The 15,465-nt window shown below is 53.0% G+C and overlaps 1 protein-coding gene across 1 annotated transcript; it reads right to left on the bottom strand.

Annotated features, from left to right (window-relative positions):
- Positions 1–982: 982 nt before the first annotated feature.
- On the bottom strand, positions 983–13,566 carry SLC16A8 (solute carrier family 16 member 8). The gene is made up of 5 exons (XM_006118941.4): positions 13,077–13,566; positions 9,399–9,687; positions 8,688–8,831; positions 6,554–7,417; positions 983–1,374 (listed from the first exon to the last, which is right to left on the bottom strand). The coding sequence occupies exons 2-5, from the start codon at positions 9,625–9,627 to the stop codon at positions 983–985; spliced, it is 1,629 nt and encodes a 542-aa protein (XP_006119003.2). The 5' UTR covers positions 9,628–9,687; positions 13,077–13,566.
- Positions 13,567–15,465: the final 1,899 nt, after the last annotated feature.

The following is a 15,465-nucleotide window of genomic DNA, read 5'->3' as shown; positions in this document are numbered from 1 at the left end:
AGACTAGCAGCAAATCCCCTGAGCAAGGGGCCAGCAGCAGAGCCCCTGGGTGAGGGGCCAGGACCCTAGGTAGCAGCAGGGCCCTGTGGCATGGAGCCAGTGGTGGAGATACCAGCTGCAAAACTTGGAATGCTGCATCACTCCCCTTCCCCCTCCACCCATGAACCCACCCACACCCTTATTTCCCATGCCTATGTTTCCTTGCCTTGTGCCTTTAACTGGAGCTTTTCTTCCTGGTCCCCCCTCCTTGCCCATGAAGCATGACAACCCAGTTGCTTTTGGTATCGGATAATTTGGAGCTGGGGTCAAACCAAAGTCCTTCTGCATCACTGCTAGGCATGGCCTTCCCCTTCTTGGACAATACATTCTCTGAGCAAGGGCTATGGCAGGAGGCAAGGTCAGAGAGATTATTCACCAGAAGCATGGCCATCGCTGCAGCTACTCTCTGGCTGTGTCCCTACCCCACGAGAGCCTAATCACCCTGTATCCTTTTAGTACAGGCAAGTTCATAGTGGCCTCGTCTACCCTTCTGTGCTCTATGAAGCTGGGTCTGTCCAGCTAGCAGAGGCAGATTAGGAGAGGCATTGATGGCTGAGTGCTTGGTAGCAGATGTGGTCATGAAGCGCCCCTAATTCTGTTTTAGTGTGTCCGGGCCAAAGGAAAATGAACATATGTTGGCTGCCTCTGCTGCCTTTTTCCCCCAGACACAGTTTGTAGAGGAGGATGGTTTTCAGTCCCTTTGTGCCTGGGCTGAACACATCAGTGTATTTGCAGTATACCAGTACAAAGACACATACATGCCTATATATACAAATTCTGCTAGTCTTGGAATCTGGCGCTTGTTCCTTGCAGCTCTTCCCACACAACTTCTTCCCCTGTACAGTCGTCCCCTCCGACCCATATTCCCTCCCCCATAGACTTGTCTCCAGCCCAGGCCAGACACACAGTCTAGCATTGTCTCTTCCTCCTGGCTTTTTGCTTGCTAAAAACTCTCTCTCTCCACTGTCTGGCCAGAGTCGCCTTCCCCTGGGGCTGGCATTGCCCCCTCACCCGCAGGCTGCTCGACCCCATCGGCACTACGATCCTCTGCTACATGGTTCGCCGCATCGCTGTCGATGATGACAGCAGTACTGGTGCTGTGGGACAGGTGGTGGTTGTCACCGGCGTGATCTTCCACTTCCTGCACATCTGACTCTGCCTCTTCGGTGTCACTGCCACCCCCGGCAGAAGGGGTCTTTTCTGGCTGGGGTGGTTTTTTCCCCTGATTCAGGCAGCAGAAGGTGGCCATGCCCAGGAAGAGGGAAGAGACAACAACCTCTGAACCAGCCATGTAGAAGATGACGGCGTAGTTCTTGAATGCATCCACCAAGCGTCCTGATAGTCAAAGGAGAAATCATTAGGGTTAGTCGCCGACTCTTTTCCAGTGATATGGAAGTAGTGGAGATCAGTCCCTCAATGAGCTCTCTTCAGCTGGGGGATAATTTCCTAAGGAAAAAGACTGAAGCCTTATTCACTGGGATATTCAGCATTATACTTGACAAAGCCCTGACCCATCTACATGAGAAAGCCAGTCTGTGTTGGCTGAGAAAAGCAGCGGGGATGTGATCCAAGAGGCGAGTCTGTGGCACTGCTTGTAGCTATGAATTTCCCTTTGTTCTGTACGGGTTAAGTCACCGGGCCATGGTGCAAATGTGGTCCGACACCACGCTCCAGTCCCACTTCTCAACACCATGGTATGACGACTCAGATGAAGCAATGGGGCTTGCATGCAATGCTGCCTAAAAACCACCATTAGGAGCTTTTTGAACTGCCCCAGGGGATAGGACTCATGGGAGAACTCTGTGAAAGTCAGGATTGTCCAGTGCGTGTGGTGGGACCCTATAGCTGACGACAGGCTGAGCCAAGAGTAGGGAATACCGGGGACAAATCTTATCCTGCAGCAAGCCCTGTCATCCCCTCCACCCTGCAGACTAAGCAGGTTATGCCTAAGTAGGGTTATGCCAAGCAAAGGGACACAGTTAAACCCCTTATTTCTTCCCACTCGGGCCCGGCCAAAGAGTTTGTGGCATGTTGTGGTTGGCTGTACCGCAAGTCTGGGTGGTTCCCAGCCAGGGCAGCGAGCGAGCAGCCAGGTGGGCGGGCACGGGGCATTAACCACGCGGGGCCCAAGGCAACCGCCTCGCTCACCTTGCCCTAAGGCCAGGCCTGCACTCAGTTTCTGCTCCCTTGAGTCAGACCCACGGCATTTACCAACAGATTCAAGTTTCCCCCACCATCAGGCCCCTACAGCTGTCAGGCACCATGTTCTGCGTGGCGTAGGCTGAACACACAAGCTTAGTCACAGTTCTATACAGCCAAGGTTATTGTGACAGCTACTCCCTGGTTGTCCTGTGTTACAAATAAACCACTCTCACTGTACAATGATGGTCCCAGCTCTCTTGCTGCAGCACACTCATTCCCTTTCTACCATTACGTATTGACTTGCCCAAATAATCTCGATCCTCTTTGAATCCCGCCTGTGATGTGTTTGACTAAGCCATGCATTCCTGCGCTCAGGGCAGGGGTAACTGGTTGAAGCTCTGTGGCCTGTGAAGTACAGGTCAGGCTAGACCTGTCCCCTCTACCCTTAAACTCTGTGCATAAGTGGAGAGGAGACAAAGCATCTCTCCCTCGCGAGGCAGCTCAGATCTCCCCATGCTCTCCCCCTTCTCTTCCCCTTCTATTGCCATTTCGCCCACACGCCTTCCCGAGCTGCACACAATACACAATAATGGCCTGTTTCTCCAGCCTATGCATTTTTGGCTGTCGTGTGATCAAGCGCTGGATACTGACAGGCCCACCAGCAATGCTGAGCTACTGTCCCCTTCCCCTGCCACCAGAGCTCCTTTACTAAGCCCCATGAATCATTCTCTCTCTCAGCAATCTCCCTGCAGTGGGTCAGCATCCTCCTGCACGGCCCTGGGAACTAAGCTTCTTCCTTTTTGGCTCAGAGAAGAAGGGCCAGGTCTGGTCCTTTCCGCTCTACAATCAGAGATACAATAGATGCATAGGAAGGAACCACAAGAGGCATGGGCAGTGGGTGAACCCAGGGCTTGGGAGGCTAGCCCCTGCCCGAGGGCTCACCCCTCCTGCCAAAGCCAAGAAGCCTCCCATCATGAAGCCACCAGCCTCCTGACCCCCAGAGCACCAGGCAGGCGGCATGCCCCCCCCCTACCCGCCAGCTTGCCAGGCAGTGTGCTCTCCCCAGCCTTGCAATTACAGGGCCAAGCAGCTGGCACTTCAGCAGGGTGTATCCTCCAGCACCAAACATCCCCGCTAGCCCCAGCCTTGGGCCCCAGCCATGGGGAACAAGCCCCCGGCCCGGCAGCAAAGCACTGCTGGGAAATAAGAAGAGGCCAGGGGCTGATCATACAAGGCTGTTTGAGGCAGCTTCGTTTTTCCCTGCTTTGGATATCTGCCACTCACAGCAGGAGAGTTTCTAGTCCTGTCCCCTACTCTGAGACAGGACTGAGTATTATTTAGCCCATCCCTGACAGGTTTCTCTAACCTATTCTTAAAAAAAAAACCTCTTCAATGTGAGAGATGCCACAATCTAGGTAATCTGATCTAGTTTTTAATGACACTGAGAAAAGGTTTTCCTAATGGCTAACCCTAAACCTCCCTTGCTGCAATCATTTGCTTTCAGAGGCTGTAGTGCCATGGTTCCCAAATGACCCCTTTGGCATCTTACTAAGGCTACATCTACCCTACAGCCTGGATCCACTCTCTGAGATCCATGCACTGGCAGTCAGTTTAACAGTTCTAGTGAAGACCTGCCAAATTACTCTCCTGTCAACCTGTTACTCTACCCTGGGTGAAAACAGTAAGGCTATGTCTACACTGGCGGCATCTTGTGCAAGGGTTCTTGTGCAAGAAGTCTTGCGCAAGAAAATCATCCACACTGCCATGTGCGCGCTGTGCTTTTGCACAAGAGCTCCCATGGCAGTGTGGACGCTCTCTTGTGCAAGAAAGCTCCGACGGCCATTTTAGCCATAGGGCTTTCTTGCGCAAGAAATCCCTGCCCAGCGTCCACACTGCCCTCTTGCGCAAGAGCTCCTGCACAAGAGGGCTTACACCTGATAAAAAAAAGAGCATAACTCTTGCGCAAGGAGCCCTCTCTTACCGCACCGTACTGTAAATTTCCTTGTGCAAGAGCAGGCGAGTTCTGTGGACGCTCTGCAGATTCTTGCGCAAGAACGGCCGTACTTGTGCAAGGAGCTGTGAGTGTAGACATAGCCTCAGGGAAGTCGACAGGAGAGTTTCCTTCCACAGTGTAGAGCCCACGGTAACTTGACGTAAAGTACATCAACACCAGCTATCTTATTCTTGCAGCTGGCGTGGCATAGCTTCAGTTGACTTCCTGCCGTAGTGTAGATGAGTCCTAAGTGTCCCGGACCCCTAGCATTTCTGGTACTACTGGAACAGCCCCACCAGCAAGAACTCTCATGCACGGTGCGTGAGAAGTCAAGCTGTGCAGAGGGTACCATTTTGAAAATAAAATGGTGTCCTCCAGGCAACAAAAATGCAGGAGTGCTGTTCTGGCACATCCTGAGCCTGGCTCCACCACTCAAAAATGAGGGTTAGAAATGCATAGCTGAAAGGTCTGGAGGTGAGGACCTAACCACTCACGCCCATACGCAGGTGGGGTGGGGGGATGCAAAGGGTGCAAATGCACTCCCCCATGGTCCTTCATGGTCCGCCCCACCCTCCCGCCCCGTGCTCTGGCCAGCTAGGGGAAAGCATAGGCGTCACACTGCCCCAGCCTCCTTCCCCTTTGCTCTGGCTGGCCTGGGGCTGTTTCCTCCCTTCCTCCTCCAGAAGTGAGGCAGGGGGTGGGGCTGGGCTGCAGGGGCGGGGCAGGGCTGGGCCATGGGGGCAGGGCAGCCACCAGTCCCTCCCACAGCTCGCACCCCTCTCCCCAGAAATTCCTGCGTACGGGCCTGCCACTCGTGTTACCCTGTTGGTCAAGAGTCCTAGTGTCAGACAGAGAAGACACCCTCATTATTCCAACACATTAGTCCAGCTCTCCCACCCCCCTCCCTTATTGAATGACAGACTTGGAATCATTTCTTTAAAAAACCAACGATTTTGAGATGGTGCAGTGCATGATGCTCGCTGCGGACATTCATGAGACTTGTGCTTTCTGCTAACAAAAATAGTCACAGTCATAAATATGCACAGCCACAAAGCACAAGGGCTGTGAATACCAATGAGAATCTACTGGTTTTTGTCACATAAATGTTCACAAAAGCTTTTTGCAGTATTTGCCGGGTTTTAACAACGACACCACCATCAGCATCAGCACCACCACCACCACCACCATAATCTTCTCTTCTGAACTACGCAAGTTAAATGTTATGTTTCATCAATTAACCACTTAAGCAGGGGCAGGTGGGTTGCCCAGCCAGGCAGGAGCAGCCCTCCGCGGTGGGTGGGGGCTGCTTTGGCCAGGCCAGGCCCACTGCCCCACATTGTGGGTGAGCGGGGAGCTGTTCCAGTCCAGCCGGACCATCAATTATCCAGTTAACTGGTTAACCACTCACATCCCTACTCATAACTACTAGGCTACATCAAGACTGGCATGATTTTCCACAAATGCTTTTAACGGAAAAGTTTTCCGTTAAAAGCATTTTCAGAAAAGCGTGTCTAGATTGGCACGGACGCTATTCCGCAAAAGCACTTTTTGCGGAAAAGCGTCCATGCCAACCTAGACGCACTTTTCCGCAAAAAAGCCCCGATCACCATTTTCGCGATTGGGGCTTTTTTGCGCAAAACAAATCTGAGCTGTCTACACTGGCCCTTTTGCGCAAAAGCTTTGCGCAAAAGGACTTTTGCCCGAACGGGAGCAGCAGAGTATTTCCGCAAGAAGCACTGATTTCAGACAGTAGGAAGTCAGTGCTTTGCGGAAATTCAAGCAGCCAGTGTAGACAGCTGAAAAGTTTTTCCGCAAAAGCAGCTGCTTTTGCGGAAAAACTTGCTAGTCTAGACACAGCCCTAATGTTTTATGGGCAAAGCTAGAAAGAGTCTCTCTCGAAAAAGAGTCTCAGGACACTGGTTGGGCCAGGTTTGTTGTGCATTGGGTTGGACTCACATTCTTCATTTCAGATCATCTTTTTGTATAGGGACAATTGAAATGAAAAATGAGCTCAGTATTTTACTGCTAAAGTATACTTTGTGAAAAATCATTCCTTTCTAAAAATAGGAGTTGACCTGTTCAACTCTTTTCGGTTCTTCAGTAATCTGCTTACATGTCCTCTCCCTCAAGGAATTAAAGAGGTGCAGCCCCATGGACCCTACAGATGCCAGGTGCTGAAGCCATCCTACCCTGATAGTGAGGATGCCATTGGATGATTACGGATACCATTCCACCAATCACAAATGAGAGTTAGAAACGTGCAGCTAAAATGTCTGGAGGCAAGAACCTAGCCACTGGTGTTATCCTGTTGGTCAAGAGTCCCAGTGTCAGACGGAGAGGGCAGCTGGGTGCTGACTGCTCGCTAGAACACATACATACCTGCAGAGGGTGGTCCAATGAGCACAGCACATGCTTCGATGAGTAGGACTAGCCCAATGGCACTGGAGAACTTCTGGGATCCAACAATGGCCATGAGCACCTCAAACTGAAGTGCGCCTACCATGCCGTAGGAGATGCCAAAGAAGACGCAGAAGATGACCAGGGCCGTGTAATTGTTAGCCCTGGCACTGAAGATGTCTGTCAGGCCATTGAAGAGCATAGCAAAGCTGAATAAGTAGGCTATATGGGGACGCATCCACTTTGTCCCAGCCAGCATTCCACATGATGGGCGAGCAAAGATGTCGATGAAGCCAATGATGGACAGCAGGAAGGCAGCTTCTGTGTCTGGCACGCCTATGTCTTTGGCATAGTTGACCAGCAAAATAGGGGGCACAAAGAGGCCCAGGACCAGGATGAACTTAGCAATGGAGTAAATGACAAACCCCCGGTTGGAAAAGATAGAAAAATCCAAGAGCTTCTTCCCTTTCCGGGGCTGCTTCTTTTTGGTTTTCTTTGACTTGGCTCCATCAGTGGTGCTTATGGCTTCCTCTGCTTTGTCCCCAATGGGCAGCATCTCCTTGGCTTCATATTTGTCCTGAACTCTCTCCATCTTCCGCTTCATGCCAGCCTCGAGGGGTCTCATGACGGCTCCGCAGGTGCAGCAATTGAGCAGCAACCCTCCCATGATGAGGAACCCTCCTCGCCAGCCAAACTTCTCCAGCAAGACCTGCCCCAGTGGAGAGAGGGCTGACAGGAAGACAGGGCTCCCAGCTGCAGCAAGCCCATTGGCCAGAGGTCGACGTTTGTCAAAGTAGGTGCCCAGCATGATCAGGGAGGGCTGGAAGTTCAGAGCCATACCGAGGCCTGTGTGCAGGGAGGAGACGGAGAGAGTAATGGGTGAGACACCAATGGGGACAATGCGCAACAAAGACAAACCTCTCGGACGCTGTGTGCACACACCTCGCCCAAAGACCCAGTCGCGTGGTTCACTTCCTCTTCCCAAGTCCTCTCCCACATGATGTACTGTATGGCGCACACAGGCAGAGGTAGGACTGGGGGCCAGAGAGCTTATATTGTCCTGGGACCTGCCTACTGTCAGCCACCTTTGGCTACCCAGTTCTCACGGGTGGGCCTTACCTTGAGTGCCTGGCTGAGGACTTCTCCACCATCACTTCACTTGTGCTATTATCCTTTAAACTCTTTGTAAGTCCCACTGTGATTCTCCCCCTACGCCCACCTCAGGCTGTTCCCTTGTCAGACTGCATCCAGAGGAGAAAATGCTAATGGACCAGCGGGATGTTTTCTATTACGTGGGGTCTTCTTCCTGGTGTGTCTCTTATCCCACACTACCCCTCGGTGTCTCAGTGGTTTCCCTCCCACCCCACTATGACTTTGCTTGTGTGTGAAGAAGGCTGTGTGAAGTTCCCTTTCTAGCGCATCCAATCTTGCTAACTCACTTGATGCACCAAACCTGAGGGGTTTCTCCCGCCAGCCCCTGAGTGCTGAGCTGGTTGAGTGCACAACGCTCTCAGCCTTTGTCAGCCAGAGAACTGGGGTCCTGGACACTGGGGTTCCTGGGCCAGCTCTGATTCCATCTATGCACCTCCAGTTGGAGGCAGGAAGGAGTCCACAGCTCAGCCTCCTCCTCTTGCCCTCCTCCAGCCTCAAGTACCATCGCCACAAAATGTCACCTCAGCTCCCTGAGCACATGCCCAGTAAGGAGAAAACACTCTGGTCCTCCGGAGGGGAAACAAACCACACCATGAAGCTGTGCATTTCTCGCTCAGTCTCCACTTCTCTTCCCTATGGCTTACAACCCTTCCATGGACCTAGACCCCTTTATTTCTCCATCAGTCCCACAACTCCTGTCTCTCCCTCCTATTCCTTGTCTCCCTCAACTCTGGAAGCAGTGTGCCTGCCTGAACTCATGTGTCTTGCTCACACAGATCCAGTGAAAGCACAGACAGGGCCTCTCCATCACCCTTTCTCTCTCTGCCCTCACATAGTCAAATATCTCCAGTCATGCTGGTTAGACATCATCTGTGTCCCTTCTGTCTCATCATCTCACCCCTAGGCTCAAGCTGACTGGATATGACAGGTGCAGCACCCCCCACACCCGCAGTAGGGCTCTCACCTGTCAACATGCCAGCCGTCAGGTACAGCTCAATAATGTTGGTGGTGAAAGAGGCTAGGATCATACCAGCAGATGCCAGGAGTCCTCCGACAAGCATCACAGGCCGGCACCCAAATTGGTTCACCATGATGCTGCTCACAGGCCCTGAATAGAAGCAGATCAGGCAGAGGAAACAAGGAGTTACAACAGTCAGGACAGAGAGAGCGACTTCTCCACTCCCTCCCTCCCCATCAGCCCCAGTTCCACACTGCCCCAAGGGAAACCTGGCTCCGATTCCCTCTTTCCTCAGCAAGAAGAGTCTCCGTGAGTGTAACATGGGGACAGCTACACTCTGCTTCAGAAAGGGGCGCAAAAGGGATGAACCTTCCCCTCTCTCCCCCCCTTGCCCCGTGGAGACCAAGAAAGAGAACTGAGGAGCGTATTGATCTCCAGGGTACCAGTGGAGACACAGGGGATACCTGAGGTGTATGGGCAAAAACCAGCAATGCAGCATGTTCATCCCGCTTCTGGGAGGGGTGCCGGGGACAGAGGTTTCCTGCCCCTTCTCCCATTCGATTTGCATGGAGAGGAGGGCTGGGAAGCATAAAGAGAAGACTAAAGGCCCAAAGGAGAAGGCAGCTCTGTGCCATGCATGTGTTGGAGTGGGGGAGGGCTGAGGCAGGGGCTGGAGGAGGTCTGGAAGGGGGTTGGGACTCATGCGGCCATGCTCACCGGTACCATACAGCATGGCCAGCATGATGGACGAGATCCAGGCTGTGTCGCTGTAGCCCACATGGAAGTCACGCATCAGCTCCTTGAAGTAGACACTCACTGCCTTAGGGAAGGCATAGGAGAAGCCGGTGATCACAAAGCAGCCCAGCAGCACTATCCAGCCCCAGCCACCATCTGGGGGCTTCACCGAAGCTGGCGGCAGGATCTCCTCTGGGTCAGACCTCCCCATTTCCTAAATTGGGGGAGGGGCCCAATGCCAAGCAGGGACCGGGACCAGGGGGAGAGCGAGCTGCAGGAAGAGAACACACGGGGCACATGTATCACATGGCATCACCATCCTTCCCCCCAGAATTCCACCACTACCTGCTGACGTGGCCAGGTTCCCTTGTGCCAATATCTGCTCCCACCTCCGCTCACCTCTGTCCCCTTGGAGCTGCAGTGAGGGCTAGTGGCTAGGGCACAAGAGGAGGAGACCTGGGCTCTAGTCCCAGCTCTTTGCCACTGACCTGCAAGGAGACTTTGGGCAAGTCACGTCACCTCGCTGGGCCCGGTTCCCCTCTCACGTTTCATCTGCCGGCTCTAGTTAGCCTGGAGGCTCTTCAAGGACTCCCTCTCCGGCAGAATTTGCGCACTGCTTAGCCCAGCAGGGCTCTGGTTTGGGCTGGGGCCTCTAGCCGCTCCCCTACTGGACACTTTATATAACACCACTCGCTCTCCCCCAAGCATGCTGCAGACAGTCCACCCCCCTCTCCGCCACACCCCCCTACTTTCTAGTGCAAGCTGGAGCTGTAGGGTATTTGCGTGCCAGAGAGATTAGGGCTCCGTACTCATATGGCAGGGCCAGAACAAAGGCAGGGGGCTGGGGGGGGGTGTCTTGTGAATTTCTGTCGGGAGCCTTAAGCTGGCCAAGAATGTTGCTCCAATTGGCCAATCTAGGTTTGTTTTTCCTCACTTCTGCAGCCTGTGCCAAGGCACCCGTCAGGCCCTTCCCAATGCTGAACGTGGTGGACCCCGTGAGCGCAAAGCATCAGCATGGAGAGGACATAGCCTCTCTCTTTGCCACATAGCTTCCCCCTGTTGCTGGAGAAACACGCTCTATGCTTTGGCTATAAGTAAGGCCCTACCAAATTTGTGGTCTATTTTGGTCAATTTCACAGACTTAGGATTTTAAAAATAATACATTTCATTATTTCAGCTATTTAAATCTAAAGATGCACCGTGATGTAATTGTAGGAGTCCTGACCCCGAAAGTTGTAGTGTGGGGGTTGAAAGTTGTAGTGTGCGAAGAAGCTGGAGAGCAGCAGCTGCTGGCTAGGAGCTCAGCTCAGAAGGCAAAGCCGCTGCCGCAGAACAAAGGATGGCATGGGATGGTATTGCCACGCTTACTTCTGTGCTGCAGCATTCAGAGCTGGGTCCTCAGTCAGCAGCTGCCACTGTCCAGCCACCCTGGCTCTGTATCTGTATCTACTAGCCCAGGTAGAAGCAGGGCTAGTGAGTGACCCCAGGTGCCTTCAGTCAGCTGCCCACACTGTCCAGCTGCCATGCTCTGACGGCAGCAGTAAGGGTGGCATGACATGGTATTATTCTCTGGCTGCCCAGCTTTGAAATCAGCATAGAGGTAAGGGTGGCAATACCGTGACTCACCCCCTAAAATAATTGCATGATTCCCCCCACACACACAACTCCCTTTTGGGTCAGGAGCTGTGTTCCCTCTAATTTTTCCATCCCTGAGAGGAATGAATTTTCTTACGTGCACCGTGGATGTGATGTGCGACGCGCTATCTTCATATTGGTGCACATAACAAAATGAATGTGGTGGGAGTGGGGCCAAGGGGTTCTGAGTGTGTGAAAGAGCTCACGGCTGGGGCAGAGGATTGGGAAGAAGGAGTGTGAGGACTCCAGCTAGAGGGGCAAGCTCTAGGATTGGTCTGGGACTGTGGGTTTCAAGCTGGGACAGCGGGTTGGGTGTTTAAGGGCTCTGGCTGAGGGTGAAGGCACTGAGGTGGGGCTGGAGTTAAGGGGTTTGGGTGCAGGAGGGGGCGCTAGGTTTGGGGAGGGGGCTTGGGATTGGGGTGTATGAGGGGGCAGCTAGCTCCTCAATTCACGTGCCCTTGCTTTACGCGCATGACACTTTAGTACTGTCAGTAGGAAAATACCTATGCGGATGGGAACCAGGGGAATCTGACAGTCCCGTGCCTGGGTGGTGGTAAACAAAGCCTCGCGTGGGCCACACATAGAGCCCTGATGGGCCGCAGGTTGCCCACCACTAATCTAGACCAATGGTTCCCAACCTTCTTGATCATACAGACCCCTTTTCAATCTATTAACATTTTACTGACCCTCCCCAAACGATAGAGCTGTGCCTGCAGCCCTGCACATCCCTCGGCCCACGCTGCTTCCTGAGCCGTGTCCCTCAGCCCTCTGGGGAAGCAATGCGGTGGAAGGATGTGCTGGCTGCGAGAGGCTCAGCGTGGACCCCCTACAGAACCACTGGGTTGGGAACCACTGATCTAGACTATCCTGCCAAAATGAAGCAAATCAGAGCCTTACAACCACATATCCCTGACTCAGTGCAAAGGAATGAGGGACAGCAGCAGGAACTGGCTGGTAGAAACCCATTTCCACGCTAGGTATTCACCGTCTGGGTTTACAGTAAACCCAGTTTCTGCAGCCAGCTACCAACAGTGCTAAGCTTTCACAGCTTCAAATGATAATTTCAAACGGCTGCACCATGGCAGGTTGGTTTAGTGATACCCCACTCTCCACGCCTCCCAAAAAGCCCTCTAGCGTACTGGTAAGCAAGTTACTATTGCACTAAAGCAGGTGTGCTTTCCTGGGACAAAGATACCCCAGATCAGTCTTGGATAAGGACCACTGGCACCAGATAAGGTATACAGGTGGCTGATCTGATCCTTGCTATGTGGGTTGTATGCACTGACGTACACTGTGTCTGGTCCTTGCACACCACCGCTCACTACTATTTTCTCCAGTGCTGGAGAGGTTTGCCTGGCTGTTAAGAAACAATCCCAGTGAACAGACACTACTGTAGAAGGATGGTTGGCAGAGACTCCTCCCGAAAGCTAACACCCAGCACAGCACACATGGATCCTCAGGTTTCTCCGTAGCACCTGTCACCTTTGCAGCTCAGTGCTGACACCTCAATTACACCAAGGTGAGATTCGCCACCAGTGTCAGGGAACCAACGTGCCCAGGCAGCGCACTAATGATGAGAATCGCACCCTCAGTCTCTGAGTGCAGAGTGGGCAACACCCCAAGGGTTAGCACTGCGAATCATCCTCCGTGCACAGCAGGATCTCCCCACTAGGGAGCGGTCACACACCCAGCCTCTGATCAGAATGGGATCCGCAGCTCGGGCACGCTGGCACCAGGAGTCAATAGGAGCCACACACTAGAGCCAGCATTTTCCTCTAGAGTCCCTACGCCAGGACTTAACCCTCACCACCTTCAAGAGCAGTGGATCCACATCACAGAGGGAGAGAGGGTGCGTGGAGACAGCATCCAGAAGAGAATGAAATTAACTTGCCCAGGCACAGGCGAACCTATTAACAAGCTATGCCCCAAGACCAGCATTAGTCTGAGTGACAACCCGGAGAACATCCCGCACACACCACTAACCTGCCAGACGAATCACTGTGCAAAGTGCATCTGGATACAAACCTTGCAGGATGGTCGGTAGCGGCCTGTTCGCCCTTTGATTTCCAGGGGCCGGTCTGCGTGGCACTTCTTGGCACCTGGAGGGGTGTGTTAACTTAGATGGTGTCTTTTGGGGTTAGCTCCATGGCAGATGCCGGCTTCCTTGTCCTGGAGAGCAACGTCGCCCCTTCAGCTTGGATTGCGGAAAATCCTGCCCTGCTTCCTGACTTCTCCTGAACCACTGGCTGCCGGTGGGGTCAGGCAGTGCTCTCCAGCTGCTGCAAAGACACCCCCCCAAGTCCTCACCCCTGGGAGCCCATGGGTGCAGTGCAGCTTGCAGCCTAAGCCTCAAGGTGTTTACACAGTGGATGTGGGTCAGCAGCTGCTTATGTTTTAAAGTTGGCAAAGCATCAGAGGTGCTGATCTAGCAGAAACCACCTCTCCATTTTTAATAAGCTTTCTCAGCCAATGGGAAGGAGTAGCCTGCATGCCTGGGCCAGAATACCCCAGTAATCCCTCAGATCAGCACAAAGAGGTGGCTGGAAGCCTGCCCAAAGATCCCTTACGGCTTCCCCTCCGCACTTGCCTCTGTAGCAGGGAAGCTCTTAACATTTGTCTCTTGGCTCATCAGGATGGAGCAGCCAAGGCAACAACACCAAGGAGCTTTCCAAAGCTGGAGCGTGAGCACACAATGCTGTTCTGGAGTGGGGGGAGAGGCAAAGGGGGCAGTGGTGAAGTGGGGAGATAGGGTGTGGTGACAGAGCAGGGGATGCAGGGATAGGATGCAGACGGGGGTAGCAGGGACTTGTACAAAGGATGCAGGGCTGGAGGAGATCATTGCAGTGGGGGTGCAGTGGCAGGACACAAATGGAGTGCGGGAGGAGAGCAGTGGGGGTGAAGTGACAGGACAAGGGTGCAGGGCTGGAAGAGAGCATTGCAGTGAGGATGGAGTGACAGGACAAGGGTGCAGTGATAGAGTTGGGCATTGCAGTGGGGGTGCAGTGACAGGACAAGGATGCAGTGCTGGACTAGGGAGGTGCTGCAGTGGAGACAGGCAGGGTACAATGATGGAGCAAAGGAAACAAGAGCCAATGGGTTGTGCAGGGAACTTTCTGAAGCAATGCTCATGGGGTCCTCATATGGTAGTAGCTACATAAATAGCCAAGCGAGGACCATGCAGGCCTTCCTGAACAGCCTCCTTTCAACTTGCCTGGGGTAAGTTTTCCTTTTAAGGAGTGTGCACAATCTCATGAGTTACTCCCTTGCTCTCAAGGCATAAGGACAGCTGGCTGGTGAGAGTTCAGGATGGATTTGCCAGGACTTCCCCTTCCTCTGCAGGCTCCACACACAAGCCAGGTGAATGCAGGGCAGGGTTGGCAGTTTAGGACACTCCACTCTTCTCTCCCCCAGAGCAGGCAGAGCCTCTGCTGGTAGCATGCAGTGTTGCTCTGGGGAGATCCGTATGTTTCGAGAGCCAGGAAGAATGCTACAGGCACCAATAATTTTAAAAAACACAACAGGGGGCATAATTCTGGCAGCTGATTGGAGGGGTGGTGGGAGTTCCTGAATGGGCAAGAGGGAGGGGTAAGCCAACATAAAATCATCAGAGAGGTAGCTGAGTTAGTCTGTAACAGGAAAAACTTAAAAAACAACAAATAGTCTAGTAACACCAGTAGTCTGGTCATCTGAAGAGGGCTGTGCCCATGAAAGCTCATGATACCATCTACATGTTTTGTTAGTCTTTAAGGTGCTACCAGACTATTTGTTGTATTTTAAGTTTTTCACGATAAAACCAGGCATCTGTTTTCTACCTGAAATCAGCACTGAGACCAGCAAGACTCATTCCAGGTGTGGCCAGAAGATTTAAGATACACACCCCCGGGTCCCTAGAAGTGAAAGGCCTGAGATTTAATCCACTAAAGCTTCTTAGCTTCCTCCCCCTCCCTCCATCTCTAAATTCCTGCAAGGGGAAGGGGTAACAGAGCAGGAATGGGGGGAACGTGAAGGGCTTTGGGGAGCTGCAGAAGGGGAGTTAATGTCTATTAATAATGCTAATTGGCTAAAGCAGCCACAGCAGGTCTCCCCCGCCCCCGGGAGAGCTTGACACAACAATGCCGTGTTTGTGTGGAGGCCTCGTGAAGCACAGACTGCACGGAAGAAAACGCCCCCTCCTCCCCTCTCCTCCCCCCCCCCCCACACTACAGTGATCCAGCTGGGGACAGGGAGGCCAGGCACATTCTCATTAAAGCAGGTTTAAAAGGTGACTTTCAGACTCAACACCTGAGCAAGGGGCTGGCGCCACCGATTCCCCCAGAGGAACCAAACTCTGTGCAGGTGTAACGGCTCCGTGAGGGTGGCACCACATTCCAATGTAAAGAGGTGGATGGAGCCTGGCTCCTTCAGATGGAGCTAA

This window comes from Pelodiscus sinensis, chromosome 1, assembly GCF_049634645.1.
Source record: "Pelodiscus sinensis isolate JC-2024 chromosome 1, ASM4963464v1, whole genome shotgun sequence".
Lineage (NCBI taxonomy): Eukaryota > Metazoa > Chordata > Testudines > Trionychidae > Pelodiscus > Pelodiscus sinensis.
Note: the sequence above shows the minus strand (reverse complement) of the source record. Positions and strands in the feature narration are given on the sequence as shown.